Source organism: Pezoporus wallicus, unplaced genomic scaffold (assembly GCF_028554395.1).
Source record: "Pezoporus wallicus isolate ANWC-B61680 ecotype Strahan unplaced genomic scaffold, APGP_CSIRO_Pwel_v1 contig_8673, whole genome shotgun sequence".
NCBI lineage: Eukaryota > Metazoa > Chordata > Aves > Psittaciformes > Psittacidae > Pezoporus > Pezoporus wallicus.
In genome coordinates, this window is record NW_026637196.1 from 459,989 (window position 1) to 487,863 (window position 27,875).

General features: G+C 39.8%; 1 protein-coding gene across 2 annotated transcripts in view; it reads right to left on the reverse strand.

The window, feature by feature from the left end:
• Window positions 1-27,875, reverse strand: part of STARD9 (StAR related lipid transfer domain containing 9) — a 106,725-nt gene that overhangs the window by 6,979 nt on the left and 71,871 nt on the right. For both annotated transcript variants that reach the window (XM_057403916.1, XM_057403917.1), the window contains exons 21-27: window positions 19,266-19,453; window positions 15,767-16,247; window positions 4,260-15,242; window positions 3,237-3,434; window positions 2,109-2,292; window positions 1,112-1,258; window positions 462-567 (exon numbers count right to left, since the gene is read on the reverse strand). In XM_057403916.1, coding sequence (XP_057259899.1) covers window positions 462-567; window positions 1,112-1,258; window positions 2,109-2,292; window positions 3,237-3,434; window positions 4,260-15,242; window positions 15,767-16,247; window positions 19,266-19,453 — 12,287 coding nt within the window. The remainder of the gene's footprint in view (window positions 1-461; window positions 568-1,111; window positions 1,259-2,108; window positions 2,293-3,236; window positions 3,435-4,259; window positions 15,243-15,766; window positions 16,248-19,265; window positions 19,454-27,875) is intronic.

The window sequence follows — 27,875 nt, forward strand, 5'->3', positions numbered from 1 at the left end:
CCTTAACTATTCTGTGATTCCACATTGTGCATTACTCAAGTTTAACAGTTAGTACCATGTATAAGCTAACAAAATAACCTAAAGAAGAGGCAGGAACATCAGTTTGGAGGATAAAAATAAGAACTTTTGTGTACAATCCTATACTCATTGCAGCTGTAGCCAACCCCTCTTCCCCCTGCATCTTTGGTTCACTCAAAGTACTGTCATCCTCCCAGAACACTTGATGTGGTAACATGACAGGACAAAGACCAACTTCTTTAGAGGGATCAAATCCCCATTTGGTTTTTCAGGAAATTCTAAGCAAGCTCTGGCTCCTGGTTGACTATTTTCCTGAAGTCATGTAATGGTAGGGACATCTGCACAATATCTAGAATCAAATTAGATTTTGATTTAAATAAATGACAAATCTCATTAGGCTTTGGGATCCAGCTCAAACATAAGGAGTCATATGTTTTACTTACCAAATGTAGAATCCTTCTGTAGCTGCTCTAACACATAAAGCTGACTGTTTCTAACAGCTGAACGACCTCGTGTATCTCTTGAAAGCAAAGCATTCCCAGAGGAAACCTGATTTAGGAATGAGCAGAAGTAGAAGAAATGGAGTATTTGTCACATGTCTGCCTTACACGTTTGGAAGCTTCTGTTTATCAGAAGTTAACTCCTTTGCCTTTCCCCTGATTCTGAAATGAAGATACCTTGACTTGTGAAACTGAGCAAACCAAGTGCAAGGAGCTAGCATAGGTATATGCTCCAGAAAGTAACTTCAGGAAAGTCCATGTTCACACACAGAAACGTAAGTCAATGCATCATTCAGGGAGGCACACTGAGAACATCAGATTCTGTTTTATTGCAACAAAAGACTTGTTTCTAAAATGTTTGGCAGGTAGTGGCATTACTGACAATAACACTATCTGGATTTTATCTATGAGTTAAAAAAAAAAGCCAAAAAATATCTCAGGAAAATAAAAGCATCACTATTACCTGGTGATGCTCCTGCCACATCACCCCTCTCTGCACTCATGACGTAAACATGCCCTGCTTCTGTTCCTACATTCTCTATTACTGTTAAAGCATCAGGAGATATTAGTCTCACAGGCCAGCTGTTCCTCACCTGTCCTTCCTGGCTGCTGAGGTTACTTGCAGTGTACGTAGCAGTATTGCTGCTGTTGTAGCCAGATGTTGGGCCAGAGGAGAGGCTGAGGCTGGAGTCTGTACATAAAGTGCTTGTGCTTGCAAGAGTCTTCAGCCTTTCTTCTTCCTGTAATCAGTATCACAGTATTACCAACAAAAAACCACGCAAAGCTCACCTTGCACAGCAGCTAGTCAAATCAATGATGACGGCACTGAAATGGGAAAGAGCAATAATCTAAAGAAGTCCAGCTTCTTTCAAGGAGTGCTGACAGGACAAAGGCTGTTGCCATACAGAAACTATTAAATAAGCAGGCTCATCTTAAAGACCAACATATGAGCTGTTGAGGGACCCTGTAAAACTTGGCAGTCTGGGAAAATGCAGCTTCTGCTGTTGTTATTCTTCACACGTGAGAGTCCAGGCTATCGAACCAGTGCCAGGGTGTTTTTAAGGGGAAAATAAGATTTAAAAAAGATCTCTTTTCAGTCCCATTTGTTCCTCTTTGCCTCTTTTTTGAGTAGCCCCTGACCTAGTTTGCTGATCAAATGTAGTTGTTACAGATTGGAGATTTTACGTCAGCCAATTGAACCACTCAATGCCAACCCAGAAGATGAAGTAGGAATTACATAATAAGATAATACCAAGAAATTCAAGGTTATTTAAACTTTCAAATGTGGTTTTAAGTTTCGATTTCCAACTCCGGTGAAGCATGCTTACATTACCCAAGAAAAACAAAGTAGCAGATGTGGTAAGATTCAGTCATCCCATGGAGGTGTCTGAATTCAAGGTACCGTTCAGAACCATAAACAGTATCAGCCCAATATGACTCAGGTTTTTTAATCACAAATTTGCATTTTATTTTCTGCCTTTTCTACACTGATGTGCATCAAACAGGATGATTACTTAGCCATGGAACAGTTTCTTTTAAAGATATGCATTGATGTGAATAATGCCCAATGGTTTCCTCTGTAACACTCACCTTCTGTAACTGAGAAAATATTTGCTCCCTTATACGCCTCTTTTCTTGCTCAGCTCTCTCCCGAAGTTTGTCCCTAGCTCGTGCTATTTCACTTTTGGTTTCCTCTCGTGCCCTCTGGTAGTCTCGGAGCAACAGTTCAATGTCTGAAGGATGCTGAATGCTTCTTCTTTTTGGTTCTTGAACTCTGTAAAGACAGGTAAGAGGGGGGAAACACAAGTAATTACTTGAAACGGGTCACCTGACAAAATACCATGAGAAAAATCATCTTTCAACATATCCTTGGCAGTGTTCAAGGCCAGGGTTTTGGACAACCTGGTCTAGTAGAAGGTGTCCCTGCCTGTGGCAGGGGGTTGGAACTGTATGAGCTTTAATGTCCCATTCAACTGAAACCATTCTGTGATTCTATGAACAGTAAAATTTACCAGAAAAGCAATGAAACCCCACCATATTAGCCCCCCAAAAGTTTCTCTTTGCTCACTAAAGGCTACATGAACATTAACCTTGGAAAATTACTCAGGTTGCAAGTCCAGTTTACCACTGAGATTACTGTAGTGACTGCACTGCTTTCCAAGTCAGTTCCCCGTATCATCTAAGGTTATTGCTTTGGCGCCATCACATGCAAAATAATTGCGTTGGGAAAATAACTGTCTCCTGACCTACTGCAAAGGAAGCAAAAGTCATTTAGGGGATATGGTGAGGAATGAAACTCAAATTCTAAGTGGTGAAGGGTTGCAGAACTTGTTTGATATTTAACACAAAACTATTTCATATGTCTTTTAAGTTAATGAAGGAGTAAGAAGACAGATTGGTCTGTAATGAGTCAAGCCTGAATGAATACTTGGCTGTCCCCATACATCATACACATAAATTATATACTTGATATGGACTGAAACAAACTAGATGGAAACTTTTGATGCATGTTTTCTAAAATCAGGTTCATGCTTGTTTTGCTGGCAGCAACAGGAAAACAGATTTTTTTCCCTGTCTATCCGAGCATTTAACACTTCCACACGGAGAAGAATTCTTCTGCCACAGAAGCCTCAGACGTCAGTAAGAACCATTAATATGCACCCAGTATGAACACTGTTAACATACATGAGGCCAAAAGAGAGGTTTCTAATGCCATACCTGGTGTTTTCCACCACATCTCTTCTCAATTGTTGCAGATATTCTCGGCGTCTACTGGGAAGATCCAGATCCCTCTGACTTGCATCCAGTGTCTGTAACAGACTCAAATGCTTTTGAGGACTCAGACTTCGGCTTCTTTGGTATCTTTGCAGCCTTTTTTCTCTTTCCTTCCTCAGAGTTTCAATAGTCCTCATGTGTCTGTCAGGGAAACATGATTAGATTGACAAAATGCACCCTGCAAAGTTACATTTGCTGATTTTTTAAAGAAGACTTAAATATGAGGTAGCTTTGTAATGTAAAATTTATAGGAATCTAATACCATGCGCTCCCCTTCCAATACCCCTTTGGCCACATGCTGACTGGTGATGCAGAAATTCTAAAACTCCACTGCTTTTATAACAGTAGGAAACGTGTAAGAGGGTCTTGGCTACTGCTTGTAATGGCTGAGAGGCAAATTAAGGATGGAGAGTAACGCAGCTAGTCCTAAATCTTTTTAGTTACAACAGCTTCCTAAACTGAGTTCTGTAATCCAGTCACTAGAGTCTAGGATCTTGATTTTTTTTTTTTGTAAAATACATCATATATTTATGGCTGAGTTTTGGTTTTTTTTTTGGCATAATGCAGCAGCATCTATTCACAGAAACAAGGTGCATGAGATATTCCCATAAACAGTATGTATCAATTATTCTTACCTTGCAATAAATCAGTGACATATATTCCCATGATCACCTGGTATACATGATCACTCTCACAGCTGCTAGAAATTTTAAGAGGGTGACACTAAATTTGAATTACACCAAATCTTATACTTGTCCCTATTTTCTTGAAGTAACCCCAAAATTTTGTCTTAAATGCATTACTTAACTGTATATAAAATAAGCTTGATACTGTAACTCTTCACATACAGTTCCCTCAGTGTGACTAAGTGATTAAGTGCTCATTACTAAATGTTATTTATGCTGCATGAAGCATACACGAAGTGTATTCAAAATACCTACGACAACACTACTTGAAGTAATTTACCTTTCATAGAGTTGCTGCTTCACTGGAATCCCCACCAGGTCCTCTGCTGTCCCGCTCTGAAGGACCCTCAGCAGGGCATCCGTTTCCCCGATGCCGTGATTGAGCTTTGCTTCCGTCAGTTCCACAGTGAGGGGATGCTGATGCAGATCCAGATGAATGCCAGACATGATCTGAGCACGCTCTCGCTGAAGTCTCTCAATCTCTCTGCTCCTGCTGTCGCAAAGCTGGGATTTCCCTTCCATTTCTGCTGCTCTTGTGCTTCTAGGCTTCTTTTCTGCCTGACTTCGTAAATCAGCCACACTGCCGCTCAAGCTGAGTAAGGAAGGAGGGCTGCCCTTGACACCACACCAGTTGCTGAATTTATTGTGTATAGGTAAGTCACGGAGGCTGTAGCTCCGAGGCCTGTGAGGCTTTGCAAAAGGAGTGGTTTTGTTGAGAGGAATCTCAGTGTCACATTCACTTTCAGTGACAGAATCCATATTGTCACCTTGGAAGGAAGTCTGCACATCACTCGCATCAGACAGTGGGGCAAGGCTGCTGTGTTCATATTTCCAGAAGAAATCACGAAATTGTAAAGATGATGCTTCTCCCAGAGGTTCTGAGGACGTGCCCGTGTTTGTCTTACTTGAACAAGTGGCACTAATTCTTTTATTGAAAAGGAACTCGGCATTTGGAGATGAGTAGTCATGAATTAAAGCAGCATCAGGATGACCAACATACTTCTCGTGTCTGGTTACAGCTGAAGAGCCTCCTCCTCCCCTCATGACATACATAGAGTGAAGTGAATGTGCCAGTGGACTGTGGTCTCTGAGATCACCTGTTAAAAGTTCCCTGTGGCCTGACACCTCCAACATACTGCTGGAGTGATACAGTCGTTTGGCACAAATGGTAGTGTGGCTGTCAACCGTGACTCTGTGCTGTTGCCCCAGGTCTTCTGAACCATGCTGTCCTAAAAGCTCTTCAGCTGCTTTCTTATCTGGGAAGCTTCCCGATTTCTTCTTTATGCCCTTATGTTCTCTAGAAGCACCAGATTCACTGTCTGTTTCTGTCTGTGAAAAGTTGTCCACGTGAGGGGGCATGCTGAGCTGTGGACCTGCCCTCTGCTTTCTCTGGTTGTGAGGAGGACTTGAAGCATCACTGGAATATCCACGAGGTTGCTTAATAGGGCAGACAGATTTGCTATAAGCAGTCTGGCTGCTGGGACTAGCACTAAGAGTAAGAATAGGGGAAGAGGCCCTATCGACTAGCAGGGTGTTCTTGTAATAGGATTTTCTCTCTGCTGGAATCTCTAGTTCGTTGACACTTCTTTTATCCTGAGTGTAAGATGCTGCAGATTGAGAGGTGCTGTCAGTAGGGCTGCTAACTACAGTGCATGAAGAGCTATCTTGCCCTGAACTCAGTGAAGATGATGTGACAGATGAAACTCTGGTACTGGTACTAGTATTCTGCTGTGCATTTAATAATGGTTTTTTGCAATCTACAATAGGAGTGGAGGTTCTGGGTAAGAGAGGCAGATGCATAAAGGAGTCCTCCAAAATGCTGTCAAGACTGTCATGGATGTCAGGGTTGCCCAGACTTCTCATCCCTGTTCGTTCTTTTGTTCTTTCTTCAAGGGACAGTGTTTCCTCTTTCCTTTTGAGAATCTTTGCATCTGCACCTATTTCTTTCCAATCAACATTTACTGCCCGAGCCACCCTCAATTCATTTTCCATTTTTTCTTCCATTTGTTTTTCTTCACGTTTGCTTTGAGGTTCTTCCAAAATGTCTGTTTGAGTGCCTACATCTGCTGTAGTCTGAGTGCAGCTATCTGATCTAGTAGCCTTTACAGCCTCTTCAGTTCCTCTTTGGTTCATTTTGGTATTCTGCTCATTATCTATAATACTCTGTTGGGAGAGGTTTCCCAACAGCTCAGAAGTGTTCTGAAGCAGCTGTGACAGATGCATGGACAGGTTCTGCATGCTTGTCCAAGAAGATGGTTGATGAACTAAATCTCTGTCTGTTTCCTGCTTTCTTGCAGAAACATCCGTATAGCTTCTCTGATGTCTTCTCTGCCTTTTATACCTTCCTGGAGTTGCTGTTTGTGTTCCCTGCTCACATGTAGTCCCTGGTAGTTTTTTGGAAGACCTTTCAGACTCAGAAGGATATAATAGTACAATTTCATCAACCTGCACTGAAGAGTTACCAGGTTGTGCAGAAGGATTCTCAAGTTCAGCAGTGTTATTTTCTGGATTAGTTTCCAAGGTTTCACTGGACACATTGCTATACTGCTTGGTACCGTCACTTGAGCACGCAGATTGAAGGTTTTGTCTGACATTGTCCCATCCTTGAAGACCTTCGATGCTGCTTAAAGTGCTCGATAAAACTTTTGCTGTAGCGTATGAACTGAGATGAGAATGAAAAGGAGAATTTTGAGAATTCAATCCATTGTCGACGCTGGAGCATCTCATAACTTTACAGTTTTCCAGGGTTAAAGGAATTTGATTGCAAGAGACATCACTTGCACTTCCAAAAATATACTGTTTCCAGCCAATCTTGCATGATCCATCTTGTTGCCATGGATGAATATATGGGTTGATATCACTTGAACTAAAATGCATTGTGTCTTTATTGTCTTGCAAAAATAAATTTGTTCCTGGCTGGTATCCAGCTTCTTCAACTTTCCCTTCACTACACTGAGCTACAGAACTACTCTTTGAATGGATGTTTGTTTCTGCACCCACAGAACTGTGAGCTGTGTGCAGTAAGGATGATGGAGATCGAGTAGTAGAGTCTTTTGAAGACTGGCTGCTTTGGGTTCTTGCTGCAAAGTTCTGTACATTTTTGGGATCACAGTTTGCAAGCTTCTTAGTTTGTGCTATTCTTTGCTGAAATCTGGGTTTAGATTTAACCTGTAGAATGTTCTTTGACTCCTGCTTTGAAAATTTTTCAATTCCATGAAGATCATCTTCAGTTGGTGATGGAGGCTCTACACTCATGTTTAAATCTTGCAGTGATTTAGATGCAGAATACAACAAGGAATCTGCCTTAGATGAAGTTTCCAAAGTATATTCTGTATCAGAGAAGACAGCAATAGCTGGGGCTGATAGTCTGTGACTTTGTAAGGAAGGTCTCTGTTCATTTTGTTTACAGCTCTTTGTATTCCGTGTAGTAGAATATGATTGTTTGCTCCTTAATTTCACAAATTTGGATTGTTGAGGAGGCAAATCATGGGTTTCTGGCAAAAACTTGACAGACGTACTGTCATTATTGATGGCAGAAAACTTTAGTCTTTCTGATTTCAGAGTCTTATTCCTCATTAGATCATCTCCCATTGGTGAACAATTGCCTGCATTAGCGTCAGGGCCGTCAAAGCCTGAACCTGTATTATTCTGGTAAAGTAAAATCTCTTTTCTACCATCTGTATTTGTTCTATCTAGCACCTGTTTTATCTGATCGCCTGTAGGCACATACTGACAATTATCTTGCAGACCTGCAGGGTTTTTTTCAAAACCCAAGACAGCACGATACAGTTGTCTGGGATCAGTGCTTCTGCTGTATGTGGGGTATGTTGGACTAAATGAATTGGTGTACTCAGCACCCACATCAACATCTCCTGAATACAGATCTTCCAACACTCTAACTTCTGAACTTATTAATTCATTTGCAGAATTTGAGGATACGTTAGTTTGCATTTCAACAGGTTCTCTACATAATGTTTTTCTCTGCTCTGTCTCTACTGCAAAGTGTTCAGTCTCATTATTTGGGTGCAGTTCTGCCTCATTTTTGTTAAGTACATTTCTCTTTTTTTCCTCTTTAACAAGAATTGCCCTTCCCATATCCCCAAAAGGTAATGATGGTAATAGAAGAGAATTATCAGTTAGTACTTTCTCTATGTGTCCTGTGCAAGCTTCTTGTGGTGGAACTTTACCCCAGTGGTGCTGACCAACTTTTATATCACTGTCAATTTTTTTATGATTACTTCCATATACAGGTTCCCCACCTACAGCAGAATGTCCATATGAAGTAGAGTCTGTGTCTGACACTGGACAATGCCTGTTTTCTTTTGCAAGAGAGAGTAAAATACTTCCTGAAGCACATATCGGCTCATCAAATACCACAGCTTTATCAGACTGAGTGTCTTGTATTTGCAAAACAGCAAATGGAGAATGTTTCAATATACTTGTATGTGAAGTATCATATGTGCCGGTTTCACCAGGGCCTATATCTGCAGTCAAAGAAAATGGTGTTAAGAATGGGTGATTGACACTTGTAAATGCTTGAGGATAATCTTTTACTGAGCACACAGTGTCAAAAGCACTGAAGTTCTTGGAGCTTTGAAAAGGTGGATCAGCGGGAGCACCTTCTACAAAGCAGGATGGAAGAGACTTTGATTCTTCACTGCCACTATGTTCTCGGCCCTGAAAAGTAAGTGAGCCTGATTCTGGTACAGTCACATGAGAAGGGTTATTATAGTGCTCTGTGTACTCAGGAGTTTCATTTTCTTTTACGTGACTGAAGTTCTCAAAAGAACTTTGCATTACTTTCTCCTTTTGATCTGTTCCTGCAACTTTTTCAGGCAGTTTATTATTCTGACTGTCTGTGGCCTCTGCCACTGCAGAATTAGTTTTCCTTTCATCCCCTTTTTGAGAAGCATCAGGAAAAGTTACAGATACACTTGAATAAGTGGATTCACTTTCAAAGTATTTGGTTTCTTTAGCGAGAGCAGCATCGTGTTTACTTTTGTCTTCACTGCTGGCAATCAGAGCATCTTCAGATGATGCTTGATGATTTAGGAGACCAGGAGAACATTCAGAAGTGCCTGAGTTCCTATTATAACTTAGAAACTCTTTACTGTAATGTAGATTTTCCCACAGAGAATTGTTCAAGCCTTCTGAATGGGCTGAAGTGTTCTCAGAATCAGAGCTGCCTGGTTGGTCTATGCAGAACTCTTCAGAAATCCCAAATCCCTGATTTTCTCTGGGCTCATGCTGATATCCAGTTACACCAGGAAACTTTGCGTTTTCGTTTTTACTGTTTGTTGTAGTATAGCTTGTGCTTAAAAATTTCTCCTTCTCATCATGCTGCGATAAACTCCCTAACTCAAGTACTTTCTGAGTTGTATTAGTGTTGTGAAGCATTTTTTGCTTAGAGATTTCTTGTAAAGACTGCATTTTCCCCCCTTCTATACCTTCCATCACTTTTTTCTCTGAAGAAGAAAGCAGGTTTGTATTACCCAAAAGTAGTGAATCAGGCACAGTGGTACCCTTTTCTTCTTGAGTTGCATCTTCTGTGGAATTAAGGTAGCCTTTTGATAGTTTATTAACCATTAAATCCATCCTGTGTTCTTCATGACCAATGTTAACATCCTGAATTACAGCTTCAGATGAATCAAATTTTTCCAAGGAAAATGGGTTTCCTTTGGCCCCTGGCTGAAGTACAGCTACTTCAGACTCAGGACCACCTGCACTGGAAGGAGTGGAAGAGCTATTCTTATTGACAGTTTGCCCAGATACAAAAGAGTCTTCCTCCTGCCTGCCCTGTGTGGTCCTGTTTTGCAGAAAAGCTATATTCTTGCTTGGCATTTTATCAGGAAGATACTTGTCTTCTCCAATATGGTTGACTGAAACAGGCATACCAACACAGACCTCACTCTCCATTAATGTTTCGTAGTAAGGCAGAACAACTCCGGTTCCAACACTGCTGTTAGATGCCTTTGTATGTCCTTTCAGTGCAGTGGGAACATCTTGAACGAGATGGGAATCATCACTTACTCCAAGATATAAAAGGTGATTTACAGACTGGCATGGGAAGTCTCTAAGTGAACTTTCTTGCTTTTTCTCAGTAGTCATCAGTGTTGCTGATGGATTTTGTTCCTTGTTGATATCTTCATTATTTCCAGAAAAGCTGGTAGACACCCACTGACTTTCTCTTAAGATTTCACTTAATCTGCTGTCATCACATATCATTTGGCAGCCGTCTTTGTTTTCAGGGAATAGTTTGTTCAGGTTTTGTAAAATGACCACTTCTACCTCCTCTGTGTTTTCTATAAAGATCTGCTTTTCTTTGGCCATTTGAACTAGACTCATCAAATGCACTTTCTCCTCCATTACTCTGGAGCCTACTGGATCCAATTCACAACTATCACATCTTTGATTCAAGTTTCCTGAAGCACCATGCTCAGGACACTGCATAGAGCAACTCATATACGTATCAATCTCCTCTTTCATGTGGAGACTTTTGAATTCTTGGTCCATACCAGTACTGTCATCTACTGAATATTCATATGCATCAATATCTTTCATGACTGCATTTCTTGTATCTGCAACAGAGTCCACTGAGCCACCATCTTCACTCATTTCAGTAGGATCATGGTATCTTGAATCACCTTCTAACAGTGCGTCCTGTTCTAGACCTGAAGCGGTCAGGTATCTTTCAGGGATCTTGAATTGATTTAAAATTTCCTCTTTATCATCTCTGTCACAAGACATCTGATGTAGAGCTGGAGACCCTTCAGTGAATAACGCATTTTCATCTGTGAGTAGGATTTCCTGCCTCATAATAATCAGCTCCTCAGTGTTTGTCACGATAATTTGTCCTTCACTCCCAGTCACTTCACATTCATTAAACTTGTCTTCCTGGGGCAAAGAGCGTGGTACATAATGTTCAATTACATTGCTAGAATTTACTTGTCCTTCAGTTTCAGGTTTTGTGACTAGTACTGTTGTACCTACATCCTCTGTATTAAACACATTCTCTATTGTTTTGTTCCTCTGTAAAAGCCCCTCACACGTATCAAGGACACCTGAAGTATTCTGAGTAGTCTCTGTTGTATGGGAACGCAAAGCTGAAGGAGTGGGTTTGGGAGCAATGGAAAACTCTGGTGAATAAATACCTATTTCTGTTTTCTCTTTTTTTTCTTTTTGGCAAAAGCTGCTTGTTTCAAGGTGGCTGCCACAGTGCACGAGTGCTTTTGGTTCCTGAGTATGTTCTATCCTGGTGTTGGCTACCTGCAGGTCATCTTTCTCCACCTCTTCATGTGTCAGGCACAGATTGGTATAAAACTCATGCTGAACCTCACAACCTTCAGTATCAAGTGGTTTCTTTGGATTCTGAGATAGAACAATGTCTTTAAAATCCTCTCCACTCCTGTCTTCAGTTACACTTTGGACTTGGAGGTCAGGTAAACTTTCAATCTGTGTGGATTTAGTTTGCAGTGCATTTTTTTCTAAATTGATTGCACTGCTGATTAATTTTGCTCTTTCTTCATCAGAGCCTGCTTTTGTATCCCGATAAGGAACCACAGTTTCTTCTGGATTGGTGTCTGGGTTTCTTAAAAACTTGGGTTCTTTATTTACATACAGACTCTCCTCTTGAGAAACAGTAGCTGATGTATTTGTGCTGTATTCAAATACTCTTTCTGGCTCAGAGTTTACATCACCTTCAACAAGCAAGACACCCTCTGGGCAGTCACTTTCTAAAAAGCCTTCTTTCTCTTCTTTTGATTCGAGTAAAGATTTGTTCTGTGTTTCTGCTTCCAAGAGAATGGAAATGTCAGTCATCCTATGTGTACTGATTTTTTGCCCTGTTGATTTTGAAGAGCATGTTGTACAAAGGCAGCCAGAATGCGCCTCAGAACAACTTTCTGTGCCACTGACTTCCACAGTAAGATTAGATGTAGCATTGCAGTCTCCTTTCACTACGGTGACATGCTCCAATAGTTTATCATAATTTTCAGTCTCAGATGCACTTTGAAAAAGATTAGCTTTTGTTGAAGCTTTGTAAAACATGATTGAATTGGATTCTGGGAGAAAATCATTTATACTCTCACGAACAGTAGCAGGGAAAGACTCTGTGTCTTTTCCATTTACATTCACTATAAGATAACTTACTTCACTTACCACTAAGTTTTCATACTCGGATGAAAATTCTTTCTGAGCTGCAGCCTGAGAATTCAGGACATTGTGTTCTTTGCTTTCACCGCTTTCTTCTCGTATACTATCAATGCATACTATAGAATTTTCTGGAACTTGCTGGGATAAACAACTTGCCTGACTGTCTGCTAAAGCACATTCATGGGAATAATGTTTTGAAACAGGTTTGCTTTTAAATTCATGATTCAGTGAAGACAAGTCTTCATCCTTTGGTTCACAGTCTTCATCAGCTCTGAATGAAGGCACATCTTTTGCAATCTCTGCCAAGCTATCTGTGCTTGTCTCCATACAGATAATCTCTTCTTGAGCCATCTCTATTGGTGTTGCAGATTGGTCGTAACTTGCCCTGTGAGCAACAACTAGAGGGTTACATTGGTATGTTTTCTTCTGTGAGGAAAAATCTGTCTCTGTTGTTATTTCTTCTGCAGATATCTGTTCATAATCTGTTTCTTGCATTGTTTCCAAATTACTCTCCCCAGATCTGAGGACATCTACTGTAACAGCTGATTCTGCTCCTTGTCCAGCCAAGGACTTGTAACTGCTTACGAGAGAGCAGCTCTTATTTGTTAAGTCACTGAGAAAGAAACCTTCATCACTACATGCTGGTACTTCCCTTCTTGGAAAAAGCTGTCCATGGTTTCCAAATTGGACTTGTTTTACTGCAGATGCCTGTGTTGAGATCATATTGTGAGCCAATCCTGTAGAAGATTCAGCAGCAGGTGCACTGACAGATGCCCTTCTACCTGCATCTGTCACACTTGACTTTGTCATCAAGTTACTGTAAACATCACTGATGTAATCTTTTTCAGAAGTTCTGAAGAAATCATCTAAATCTGCACTGACACAGCCATCTCTCTGCTCTGAAATTTGCACAGGAAACACAGAAACAAACGGTGGTTTTTTCGGACTCTGATCTTTTGACAGCTCTGGATAAGCTGTGGGGAAAGAGTCCCCCTCTTTCCTAGATACCAGTGGCAAGCAGTCTGCAGTGGAGGCACTTTCCAAACATCTGAATGTTTGTGTGCATTCAGTGGCAGACCTGTAAGTAGATAATTCATTCAGTTGTTCTTGTTCAGGATAATTTGACCTTGAATGTTCGCGATAATCATGCTTTGCTGAAACAGGAACAAAAGAGGAGCTTGGTCCTACTGAGCTAGCAAATGAGGACATTACCTCTTGAGATACCAAGGAGGAATTTTCATTAGAGTTTGTCCATCCCTTAAGAATCTTATTTAATGATTCGCTCTCAGAAACTTTGCTCGCAGTTGTTGTTTCAGGTAAAGGTACTTCTGATGTGTCAGAGGAAAAAAATGTGTTCATTTCATTTATACGATGTGATAAATGAGTAATGCTGTGTATCTGCTTAGAGCCGGAAACAAAAGAAACTTCAGCGGCTGACTGTTTTAGATCATCTTTCTTCAGCCAAAGCTCTGGTTTGCTCAAGGAGCAGAGATGAGCTTCTTGAAATTCCAAATGTTCATTGGAAGAAGGTGCTGTTCTGGGGCTGTTGATGTCAAACTTTGAGTCACAGGAAGTCCAAGCATCAGCATTAAGCAAAGGATTTCCACTTGCATAATATGGTCTTCTATCAAGAGACCTTTCTTGTTCTACAAAGGAGACTTTTATCCCATTCAGCAACTGCTTGCAAGCACTACTGGAAGCAGGCTGTGGCTTACTGGCCAAGTAAAAGGAACTGCTCAGCTTCAGGTCATAACTTGTCCCTTCTGTATCTGTGTCGCAGGTTTTGGACTCATGGCCTTCCTCAGTCTGTATAGCTGGTGATCTGGGAGTTTGTAACTTCCAGAAAATCTCTGCTGGCACTTCATCAGATGAATCAGATTTGGATTCTTCTACCGGATCTTCTGCTAGCATCTCTTCTCCATCAGCTAAGCTGTCCAGAGAAAAGCTTCTTTCAGGCTTTCCCAGCCTCCTACGAGACGTGTATGATGTCACCAAAGACGAAATATGGTGATCAGTTCTGCTTTTGTAAAGCTTAGCTGGCTCATGGCGGGACTTCAACTTGTGAAATCGACTTGTATTTTCCTTTTTGGCTTTGTTTTCCTTTTCTACCAGAGAGTCTTGTGACATTTGACTGTCATCGCTCTCAGAATCTTCTGGGTTGGCAAGACATTTGTTTCTGTCAAAATCTTGTTTTGCTTTCTCTGAGAAAGCTTTTGCATAAGCACAGGAGAGAGAATCCACAGAATAGGAGCTGTCAGTATCAGAAATCTCATTTTCATCATCCTCCTGCCAGTTCCCCAGCACCTCTGTTGCTGTTCTGGATGCTCCAGCACTTAGCATCTCAGCACTGTGCCACTTTTTCTCAGCGTAAAAGAGTGGTGCCTGTGTGTTCATCTTTGTGAGGTTTCCTACTGATGTAGCCACCATCAAAAATTCTTGATGTTCCACTGCTGATTTCTCATGACTTGGCAAGGCTGAGTTTGGCGCTCTCTTCCAGTTCTTGGCTGTTTGGTTTAGATGCACTGATGGTGGGTTTCCATACACTGTTTTCCTCATTTCTTTAGGAAAGTTTTCTGGAGAAAGTCTGTGGCCTTTTCCATCGATATCCATTCTAGTCTTTTCATTGGATACCTGAGCTCTGTTTTGTTCTAGATTGCTACTTGCAGCCTGACTTAAATCTCCTAGCACCTTTGCTTTTGTCATTCTTGTCCCTGCAATAAAGGTTTCAGGCTCATTTTTCTCCTTAAAAAGATCAGGAGAGAAGCCTTTAGAGGTCTGGTTTTGAGATCCAGTTTGCCCTGGGTTGTCATCCAACTTTTCAACTTTTTGATAATTTTTATTTATGTAAGCCATGATAGCTTTATCATTAGAGTTTTCTTCTGCTCCTTTTCTATTTGCAAATGAAGATGGGTTTTGTTTGTCAGTTAGCTGCCTCTGCACTGAAAAGGAGATCTCTTTTTCATCATTAAGGTCATTGCTCCCAGAAATGTCTTTACCTCTTTTGTAAAGATATTCTACAGATGACAACTTCCTTGTTGTATTGCCTTCACAGCTTTGATCAGTATTTGGTGAGGTAGATAATGTTGAGACAGTCTCCCTCTTCAACAAACAACTGTGGAAACAAAGAAATAAAAGAGAATCCTTGCTTGAATAATGTAATTGAGAACACTTCCACATCAATAATGTCTTGTAGTTAAGAGTAACGATATATGAAGCAACACTCAATGCCTTCCAAAAGCAAATTTTAGCAGAAAATAGAAACAATAAGGTTAAATTCTGTCAGTAACAATACAGTCCTCTAGATATCCTGAGATATGTTCTGCAACACAAAGGAACAGCTCAATGCTACGTGGTGTAGCTTGGTATTCAGTCCCTATAGGCTCAAGTAAGCTGCAAACACTAGATTAAAATAAAGGATGGTTCTAAATCACAGAAATACACTTAGAATCATAGAATAGTTAGGGTTGGAAAGGACCTTAAGATCATCTAGTTCCAACCCCCTGCCATGGGCAGGGACACCTTACGCTAATTGTTTCAATAAACTGAAAGGCCTCCTGGAGCATAGGTGGTCACTGAAAATACCTTGAATTTAAATTACTTTTGACTATGCAGGGGAGTTGGCAAATGTTAACTTACCTGGGTACCTGGGCCAGACGTGAGTTACAGAAAGAATGCTCCCTGTGCGGTAGGGAACTCAAACCCGATGACTTCCTTCTCCTTTGCAACTGGTGATCCAAAGAGGACTGTACAGTATTTTCATTTAGGGCCTGGGATTGTTTCACACACTCTTCACTGAGCCAGCAGCTAGCTTCCAGCTGCTCTAGGTTTTGCTTGGCTTCCAATAACTTCTGCTTCTTGACTATCCTTTCCAGCTGGAATTTGACCTTTTTTCGTCTTATGTTTCTTTCTGCCTTTTTTAAGGAGTATCTTCGCAAGAGCTCCAGCTGCACCAGTCTCTTCTTGTTCTGCTGTAGCGGAGAAGGGCAGATTTCCAGCCCGATGGTACTCTGCACCTCAGCCTCTGCATACAGCTTAGTCTCTGTTTGCACTGCAAACTCCCTCTGCTGTTGCTGAAGGGCAGCCAGTCGTTTATTCTCATTTATAAGCCACTGCTGGTCTGTAAACAAAACAGTGATTGAAAGTTAAAATCATAGGAAAAACATTGTTCATTACAAGTTTGTTTCTTAATTAAATCAGCCATGAGTGCTTATTTGAGATAATTTTTATGCATGTAGAACAGCCCTGATAAATCATTAAGAGAAAAATGTGGTTTTTTTTCTCTAAACCCCCAGAAATTAGAGAATTGCTGCACTTTATTGATAATCAAAAGCCTTTCCACTGGGATAAGGACTCAGGTAATAACTGTGAGCTATAAGGAAGGGCTTGGCCAATACTGCTAAGGAGACTGGTGGAGAAGACCTTGTTTATAAGAAAAAGTAGAACACATTTCAATTTTTCAAAGATTACATGTCACCTCATTTTCTTTTGTTCACCCTGGAGGCAAGACTACTTTATTTCATGCAGGGGATGTGCTTAGAGATTTTCTAGAGCATGCTGGCTTCAACCTAAGTTATGATGAACTGTAACAATCAAAAGAAAGGGTTATTGAGATCACCATTACCAGGTTGTGTCTGATGACTTGGACATGTTCTCTTAAAGAAGCAGAGTTTGTTCATTTTTATGCTGCTAGAAAAATATACACATAAAACTTCACAAAGCAAAGAATAAAATATCCTTAGTGAAAAAAGCAAGGTAAAAATCACAAGCAAGGTTCTTAGTAAAGACCAAATCTGTTCAAATCACTTCTGTCTTACTAGCAGATTTCTTTTGGCTGGGCTTACCTTCAATCTGCAGTCCTTTACTGACTAAGCAACTTTTCATTGCATATTCAGGAGTTTAGAATTGAGAGGTATTTAATTCTGATGTGATGAACAAGGACTACCCGAGCTCTGCATAGCTCAGCTGCAAGAGGGATATTTTAGGCTGTGGAAGTTTCCCTAACATAAGAAATCATTAGTGCAGAGGCGCTGTCAGCATCACTTGCTTGGTGATGACTGACCTTACTAAACATACTTCATTAGTAATCCCTACCACGAGTCTCCTGTCCTGTGTATATTGGCAGCTCTCCACATAACACACACAGAAGAGGGAATTCTACCTCTGTGGTTACTCTATGAATAAAAGAGAAGCATTTTACTAATTATTTTAGTTAACTTTTCTTACTGACATTTTTAACTTGCACATACAACGCTTTTTTTCCTCAACTCTTTATTCCCAGATCTGTCCTCTTTAGCATGTTTCTATCAAGCAGAATATTTGGCAGATAAGAGTTTCCCTGGAACAGAGCTGCAAGCCTCAAGATGCTAATTATTCTCTGCTCACGAATTTGCCTTTGCTAGCAGCTGAGACACAGAGGGTGCAGAAAAGGTAGAGAACTTTTGTGGGCTGCCAACTGATTGTATTTGTGTGGCAAGGACTACCTGCCTGGCTAAGCTTTGCATGAACACATCAAAACCAGCAGAACTAGATGGAAGCAGAGAGCGAGTCTACAAAGCCATGAATTAAAAATATTTGGGGGAAGTCCCCTGTACTGTCTACAGATCCTAAGTCCATTTCTGCTGCATCACCACAACTTCCTCTTAATCTCTTCATTATGGCTGGCATAATAAAAAGATACCAGACTGCAGAAGTTTGGATGTAAGAAGTTTCCAAAACTTTACAGTTTTCTTCTTCCAGGAACCAGTATCAGGTTTTGTCAAGCAGGAATGGTGCCTTTGCAATAGGCATACTTTGCTTACCAGGAAACTTGGATCAAATAATTCATCAAGAGACAAACTAGAGAACACTATAACCACCCAATTTCAGTGGTCAAAAACATCTGAAGGTTTAAAATGTTCTCAAATTAGAGTATAAACTCGTTAAGAGGCAGTCCAACCTCACCAAGCATTCTTGCTGAATATATCCACCAGAAAGCAAAGCAGCATCTCTGGGGACCAGGAGCCACTGACACTAAAAAATACCTCTCTGAATATGCTGTAGCTTAACCTTCTGACATAGCTATTTGCATCCAAAATCTGATCACTGATCTTGTCTTTAGTATTCTTGCATAACACTGTAGTACTTCCTAGAAATAACTCCTGTTTGAACCACAGCATGCCTCTCTTTTTTAAAATCCAGTTTTGGTTAAAACAAATTCAGCTGCTGTGAATGTGATATAACTGACTGATCATTTTGGGGGTAAATAAAACCCGCACCTTATTTTTGACCTTGATCTGTCACACTTCAGTTTCTATTTCTAACACAGAATATCTTCATACATTTTTTACAATACTGTAAACTTTGGGGGTGTTTGGAAATAATAAAAGCCAGTGAACCTCTTGTTCCCTTAACTGTAGCTGGGATGTTAGCTCTTAACTTCAGTGTCCCACCCATTTCTCAGATATGTTTTCTTTGTTTTCCTTGTTTAAAACTCACATAGCAGCCACAGAAAATTCAGTCTGAGCCATGGGTTTATGCCATCGCTCTATTCTTCCTGAGAGAAATTAATTAAATAATGTGCATATGGTCTATATTGTTACTGGTGACATCTTCAATGAAACATGTAAAGAAAGTACCTCAACCAGCACATCACTCTCTTGGAAATGCTGCTTGGTTCCTATCATCTTGTTGTTAGAGCAGTTTTCCCTGAAACCTAATGGTTGGAACTACCACAGTCCTCTCAAGTTCAATATCCCAGAGCAACTCATTGGATGAAGCACAGGTATATCACAAAAACTTAAATCACAATAGCAGACTTGGTCTACATGGCAGAGTTGCACTACAGATAATGAACAGAGCAAAGCTGCAGGGAGGCAGAACAGGGAACCACAGAGGAGTAGCATGCTGGTGCCAGCCCCAAAGCAGTGACCTGCAGAGCTAATTAAACAGTGCTGCTGGTACAATGCAAAGGAGACCCTTTAGTCCTGTTAATCAAAGCTTAATAACTGTTCTCAAGGGAAAGGCAATTAGAAAACTACTAATAAGCCATAATATAGTTCTACCCATGATATAAAGCATAAATAGGACAAAAACACCAAGAGGATGAAAACATTCAGTAACGAAAGGGAAAAATAGAGAGGAAGAGGCCGGTACCCACTTTCGTGGATCTGCTGGTTTATTAGTGCTTGGTCATTTTCTAGTTCCCGCTCTGCTTTGATCTGTCCTCTCAGGATCTGCTGCTGTAAATCCTCCACATAGAGCTGCTGCCGTTGAATTTGTTTTCTGTGGAAAGCTTCCTGGTCTCTCAGTTTCTGCCTGTATTCTTCATGCACAGCATCTATTTCTCTGTTGGAAGAAATGACGGTGAATTTAAACCAGAAACAAATACGAAACATTTGTAATAAAACAGGTCACCTTACTAAAGACAGACAACATGCAAGATATTCTTCTGTTCAATAAGGGCGCAGTATGAAAAAAACTCGAGATGGCAAAGTAGCTGTGTATACGGATGTCACAGCAGCTACAGTCCTGTGTCATTAATGTCAGCAAACGTGAAAGCTCTTGTGGTGATGCAGAAAATTCCATCACCAGGAAGATGATAGCAAAAAGAATTTTAAAAATATTGTCACTTTTAATTTTCACTTTAGATTTTCAAGGGAGCAAATTTTGAGGGGGGCGGGGGGAAGGCTGTTAACATGTTATAAAATGGGATAACCACTCTACAGGATATTTATTATCTAAGTACTTCAAAGTGCTTTACAGAAATGACAAACACTCTGTTTTCAGATCAAAAATCCCCAGCCTACAAAGGGTTACAGGCATTGTTGAGATTACACTGACAGTCTTTGGCAGTACCAAGGAAAGAACCTGATCACACCATTCTCTGTTGGATGCAGCAACTATATTAGGTTACTCCTTCTATATTTGGAGCAGAACTGCGATAAGTGACTAACCTGTGAAAAACAGCCTTACATCCCCTCCAAGACGTTTGATTCCTGACTGTATGCCAGAATTTTACACACACACGTACACACACAGAGTAACAACCAAAACAGTATCCCTTCTTACCATAATCCATGATAATATTCAAAATACGTTAACCCTCTGAAAGGAATCTATATTCTACCTGTCCACACATTGTCATCTGAAATTCTTAAAGTTATTTGATTTCTAAAGGTGCTATATGATCTCTGCCTGTTATTTTGTATCTAAACACCACATTACATGTAATCTCAGAAAATTAAATTTTTAAATCTTGAAGAAAAATTACATATAGTTTTATTAATGAAGTAAATTATATACTTACTATAATGATGTATTTATTATACTTTTAAAGAGAGCAGAGGTGCCAAAACACTAAAAAGACCCCAAAGGTCAAAAGAAAACAAAACCATAATTTTGAAGGGAAATTCTGTTTGGAAACATCTTATTGTTTGTAAAATCATTACCAAGACAAGGTCACCTGCATGAAGAGAGCATTTGACCTTTGCTACATAGGAATTAATTTGACATCTCTATTTAGAACCACAAGCATGTGTGCAAAGCAACCATTTCCACAGCAACAACTTTGATTCTATGTGCTAGATTAACAGACAAAACAGATGAAATAAGCATCTGCAGTCTACATATCTTCTGGAGCACCTTTACATGGAACATACATTTCACTTGCTTCAGAAGCAGTGGGAAAGCCTCACTACATTAACACCTTAAGATTATAAATAATTTACAATATTACTGTGACTCTTCTGTTCACCTGAGGAAAACACAATTGAATGTTTATGTAAATGTAATGCTGGTGAGAATAACTGAAAAGGAACATCTGTTCAATTGCCTGGCATGGTGCAAACAGTCAGAGTACAAACTTAGCTATTGTCATCTGCTAAATGGTTTGTGTCTATTTGGGGCTCACAAGAACAAATTAAAAAGAATAGGTAGCTCCAAGAACCATTTGTCCTTGGCTTGACTACAAAGATGCCAGCATTCTGTGATTTGTAATTTTTTCCTCTCAGATAAACTTTAATTGATCCACAGGAAATAGGAGCGGGATGCTTCATTTCTTATTCGGCTGAAGTAGGTTTCAAATGACCTTCCACTGCAGCACTGAAATGCTTGTATGGCCATTGCAAATCTCCAGCTGTTCAGGTATTTGTAACGCTACCAGCTACTAGGGGACAAACTCAGAGGTTAAAGCTAACTAAAGTTAACCGAAGAAGAATCACTTTTCCAACATAATACCTGGAGGATCCTGTTTAGGAAAAGCTTCCATAGTTTCAATGATAACTTTAATGGAGGCTTTTCCTGAATGTGCCTTCCATGTTATCTTCCATATTTTCCAAGGGAAGTGTAACAGAGCAGCCATTTAAACTGGAGATTAAAGTATGGATCCAAGAGACAAAATGTCTCTGATTTTGCAGCAGTTATATCACCTCTGTGCTTTCACACATGCTTAGGCTGCAAGGTCTTCAGGGCAAGCACTGCCTCTGGGTGCCCACACACTAAACTTAACAGAGCCTTTCTGTCAGCTGCGGCCTCTTCTTGCTGATATGCTAAAACTAATAAACCTTAACAGCAACTGTAATTGTTAAGTGTCTGTGCACACTCTGATGATGGGGTAGTCTTTAACCTGTTTTGCTAACAGACTTATGAAAGCTTTGATTGCTGCGGTGGTATGAAAGTTGAAAAATGTGAGCCTAAATTTGTTACTGGACAATTGCATGACCTTGGGCAAGTCACTTAGTTTGAAACATGAGAGAAAGAAGCAAAGTACATTAATCCAGAAGGAATGATGAGGATCCATTAACGTTATCAAATACCAGAAAAGCTGATTGCTTTCATTTATCATTATTAGCACCATTCTGTATGAGATGGAGGAAATTAAGTAAATCATTGCCAATAAGGCTGAAAAGCAGAGCATGATAGTAAAACAAGACAAAGAATTCCCATTCTGCAACTCTTTACTAAAATAAATATCCTCTTACAAAATGTCTCATATTCTTCCTAAGCATGACTTACATTTCTCAGCCATCAACTTCATAAAATCAACCTACCAGAGTTCAAACTGTTTACAAATTGAAATCCAAAACATTTAAGTATATGGAACAGCTTAATGTTGCATTTCAATCCAAAGACCTCACAATGCTTGCGGAAGTGCTTAGGTAGCATCTGTTTATAGCTGGGAGAGGGTCACAAGCTCTTTCCATACTTTCCAACCATACAGACACCAACTCAACCCCTCCCATATAATAAAGTATCAGAGAATAAGCAATGCAAACAATGCAGATGGAAGTGTGGTGTTCGCTGTTCTCAGCAGCACTAGTGTATTCCCTCATGTGTGTGGTAATGGCTTTTGCTGAACAAGCATGAAACTGTAAGATCATTTCCAAAAGGCATGTGTGTTTGCACACAGAGCAGTATAGGATGCAGTCCAAACTGATGTTATTAATCACAGCTCCATACTATGACTACACCCCAAAAAGGCAGGGTAAAGAGGCATGCCCATACTTCAGTTAAAGCCTTGAAAAAATGAACTCAGCGCAGAAACTGCTTTTGTTCTGGTGTTACAGCTGTTTGGTACAATTCACTCTCTCTAAGGTTAAAGTTTCTTTAATAAAATACTGTTGCTGAAGGTATATAGATAAACTGCTGTTCTGCTGCTATGTCAGTGCCTCTCTGCTTAATCTCCTACTTTTTTAATAGTACAACCCAAAAACCAGGCAGGGCAGCAAAGGCAGATCTGAATACAGAGATGGAACATTAAACACCTTTTTAAGAAGTTGCTTCTTAAAGATGGCTTTCTCAAGCAGAACAGAAAGATAATGAAAATTCAAGCAAAGCCACTTACGTAGTACAGGTATGCCAGAAGATGTTTTTCCTCTGACTGTGAGACTAGCGACTGTGAGAGCAAAATTACTGGCTAGTTTGGTTTTCAGATACAGCTCTGTCTGTCAGAGCTGAAACCAAGAACATGAAGTAGGAATACCCTCTTTCCACCTTCAAACATGCTATGTCATGTCAACACACTCTTGCTGGCTTGTGGAAATAACACAAGAAAACAAACTAAAAACCAAAAATGAGGGTGACAGTGGCCCAGAAAGGAAATAACTCATTCCCACACACTTCATAGCTAAATTACCTGATAGACAATCCAAACAATCAGCTTTTGGAATACATGTTTGAATGACCAAACTCAACATAAATATCAGTGCAGTTAACCTAAGAATTTAGCCTTATTCTGTAATAGGTACATGAGATGATTCATTTCTTTAATCTAAAACACTTTAAATCAGATATACTGTTAAATTTAGACTTGAAATATAGGAACACTATGAGACAGAGGAATCAAGCACAGACTAATTTCTGCTATTGCTTGTATTCCTGCCTTCCGACATAAGCAATCTACATTCAGTCCAGTTCTAGCAGGAAATAATACAACCTCAGGACAAACATAAGTCAAACAGCTTCGTTTCTGTAGGTATTGAGACATACATAAAGTCTTGGTTTCATGGGACCGGCATACTCTGCATACAGCATATTAAACCAAAACAAACCAAAACCAACACTTCATAGAATTTCATAAAAGCATGCAGATTTCTAGGTGTACTGAATGCAGCAAAAAATGTGAACAGTTACCCCTCCTCCTAGTAAACATTTAAAAACAGCAAGCAAAATTACAGCAAGAGAAACATACAAACCTTCAACTAAACATAACCACAAATTACTAAGAAAATTCTCATATTATACCAGTGCTGCTGGGTTGCTTTTCCGTCTCATCTTTTTCTCCACAAAGTTTGCATGATGCACGCTAAATGAGCCATCTGTAAATCCACGTTTTTTTCCAGCCTGTGGTGTTGTCAGCTCTCCGGAATTCTATTGTGCAATTCTCCTCCCCTCTTCCCCAAACACTTCTGCTGATGCAGAGGCTGGCGGCTGCTACAGCATAATGCAGTTTTCAGTAACTATGGCAGCAATAGCTCTGTGGTGAAGCTGAATGCCTTCTGCAACAAAGTCTTAAGGCTCAAATTCACTTCACTCAAGTGAAAATAACCTCTGTTGGCAAAAGCTGTAATTTGTCAATTTTCCCAAAGAAAGTACCAGTCAAGTCAGCATCCCTATCCTTCTCTTTGCCTAGTATTCAAGTCCCATTTTTCTTTTACAAATGATTTTTTCCAGGGCAAAAAGAGTTAATAACAAAGCAGAAAAAAAGATGTTGGCAAAGCATTTTGCACCCTTGCAAATCCCAGCACTGAGAGCAATCCCAAGGCAGGGTTGCAAGGCTATCCACTGATACACATCTACACCTGCACCATCCTCCCCCCTCCACCCGTGTCCAATCCGAGCCCGTCCCACAGGGCCTCAGAGCATCACACGCAGCTACACGAGATTGTACATCTGCTTTTGCCTAGCACAGAGGCTGAAACCTCTCCCTCCTCCTTCCTAAAGCAAAGGGAAGAATGATAAAGGAGATATGAAGACCTTGATTATCACCTCCCCCAGCTTCCTGAAGCAAGGCAACTCACACAATTCAAAGCAAAACCTGGGGGGTGTCAGGCAGGAGGTGGGAACCAGAAATCAGTTCCCACAGCCAGCAGAGTCAGAAAGCTTCAGAATAAAGGGACCTTCGGAAATGTACACACAGAGTAATCCCCTTCACGAAGTTACCATCAGGTTAAGTATAATTTGCCTTTCTGATTAGCTGGTTTGCTTACACAAAAAGCACACCTGCACAGTTTTTAATATGGGGGGTTTGGGTTTTTAGCCTTCACATGCAACACCTCTTTTCCTTTGCCTAAGCCCCCAAAATAACAGTCAGGCAGTGGTTTATCTAAGGCAACACTTCAAATACACTTCTAAACCAGACCTCTCTTTGGCAAGGAGTCACAGAGACAAGACACAGCCACACACTCCAGTAAAGGTCACCGCTGCCTTGCTAAATGCCAGTTCAGCTGGAACTACAATCTGTCACAAGTTTTCCCCTTATGATTGCAGTCAGAATCTGTCAGTTCCCTTGCTAAGCCACCATACGTGATTCTGCTGCTAAATTGTAAAGTTGCTGTAAGCAACAGAGTGAATTTCTCTGTGAAATCAAATATTTAAGAAATCTTTTAAGAGATGTAAAAGATTAAATTATATTTGCAGAGCACTTCAAAATTCTCAAATGAAAGCTGTTAGTAGGAATTCGGAGCATTAGTTTTACAAATATTAGCTGGACATGATACCTATAATACGTTAGAATGATAATTGTGTTGTGTTCTCCAGCATCAGATGCCATATCTATGGACACTGTTTTCTTTCCAGTTTGGCAGAATTTCACACATTCTTAGAAGACTTTTTTCTTTCCTATTTAACAATGTTGGTATTTTCAAGGAAAGAGAGCTTAAACATGTTCCAAGCACATAAAATTAATTCAGTGTATTGCTATACCACAGGACTCTAATGAAACTTCTGTGGTTTAGGTTTTCTCCAAACCAGTAAGAGAAGAAAATCAGGGTTTATATTTATATGCAGTATCATATTAAGGCAATGAAAGGAGCAAGAATTTAGTTACCTGCTTATTTGTGGTAATGCTGTCATATGATGACTGATGCCAGTCACAAGCCTTCTGTGTGTTTGCTGGCTGGCAACAAATATCAGAAGTTTGAAGTGCTGGGGCTCTTCTGAGTAGGGTGTATGAGCAAGCAGCCAAGTAAGAGTGCAACAAATCACACCCATTTCAAGCAACATTTCAGGCCTAAAGTTTTAATACTTGGATGCAATGGTAGAATTTTGTTTTCTCTCTCATTTCTCAAAATATTCCAATATAAATATAGAGGTTGAACTGATAATTTGACCCATGAAATGCAGATGAGAAAAATGTCATCATACTGACAGCATGGGAGATAAGACTGCAAGTAATTATTACCATAATATATATGTTCATACGTTCAACAATAATAAATTCAGAAGAAAGCAAGGTACCATCAGTTCCTGATTAAAAAGTAATTAAACCCATGAAAGTCCAACAATTTCTGAATACTTTTTGTGTGTGACTGCTATGCTCCTTTGCATAATAAACGGTAGTTTATGCTAGGACTTCTTTTTGGACTCTTCCATAAAGCCAATTTTTTCCCACCAGAAGAGAGCCCAATTTATCCATGGAATTTTCAATATACTAATGGATAATCAGATACCTACTACTGACATAGAATTTGATATATATTAGGGTTCTTATATATTGTAAATTGGTGGCAGCTTCAACATAAACCCCTGTATAGACATGGCTTCAAAATTATGGCTACACATGCAACAAAGGTACAAACCATTTGCAGAAATTCAAGTATGAACAAAGAATACTGTTGCAGAGACTTGCCTGTAACTCAAGTTGCATGTACAGATTCTTGTTTCAGGATGATAAAAATCAAATTAAAGCTTGAAGCCTAGTTTGCATCTCCTCTGGAGTAAATCAGTGTAGCACAGGAGAAAAACAAAGCGAGTCAAAAAACTCAGCATGTTAGAGACTCATCAATATTCTTAGCTTAGTTCTGGAGAGCATTTGTTTTCTTTATAGCTTCTAAATTTTTTACTGTAAAAATAAAAATATGACATCATAAAGATATTTAAAAAGAAGGCAAGAAAACCTCGCTGAAGCCTGTTATACACAGAGATGTTATTGTAGTTTTTAAGAGGAACATTCCAAGATGCAGATTGCTAGCAGCTGGGAGAGCATCAAGAACTATCAAGTGAGAGGGGGGAGAGAACAGGACACACCCACACACACAGAGCTTGACATGTTCTTATATTTTCCTCTAAGTATCTCTTTCTTAAAAACACAGGGCCTGCACTAAGTGAGCTTTCTATTGATGAGCAAATAAGCACTGTCTGTAGTCCACTTTGTCCTGTATTACTGTTTGCGAAGTACCCGAAACACAACTTTCCGCACCTGACATTGACTTTTCTTCATGAAAGCTGGACATTTGAGAGACCATACATATAATTTTATTCTCATATTATAAATCTTAAGCTAGATGTCTCAGTCATAACCCCCTCCATGAGAAAACTACGTGTCTTGACAGAAACACAGGCTTACTGGTTACTCTAAAGGAAGGCTGAGTGGATCAATTAAGTTTACCTTTGCCAAAAAAAGGTATTCAAGAGGACTGAACAGAAGACCACTTTATTACGTAAGGTGAAACACATCTAATGATAGATACAGTTTATAGCTTATTCTTTTGAGGCATGGACATTGATAAAAATCAAGTGAATGCAGTACCATAAATGCTTTTCATTTTCACTGAAGTAACCATTTGAAACACTAGGTAATGTGTTTCAATTATGTTAATTTAATAATGTTAAACAATGCGATATCACTGTCCAAGTGATTAAAAAAATAGATCAACTCCAAAAAATCTACTTTCTGAACATGGTCTGAAAAAATCAGAAGCATTCTGCTGCTTTGTCAGGTTAATAATGGGAATACCAAATGCAGTTCTGTGCTATACTGTTCACAATGGTTTGGGATTTCTGCAGGTTTTTCCAGGGCCATCAATAAAGTACCGTGACAAAAGCTTCACCTCTGACGTTTACACACATATAAAGAGCATCTACTCCTGAAGGTCATTAGAAAAACTCCTATTTTTAAATTTTTCATAATTTTTACAAAGAAAACAACAGCAGTGATGGGTAAAATGTATCTCAGTAATGAAACGAAAAGAAAACCATTTTGTATTGAAAGGTATCACCGCAGCAAATGAAAAGCAAATGCAGAGATTAGATACATTAAAGAGGACACACA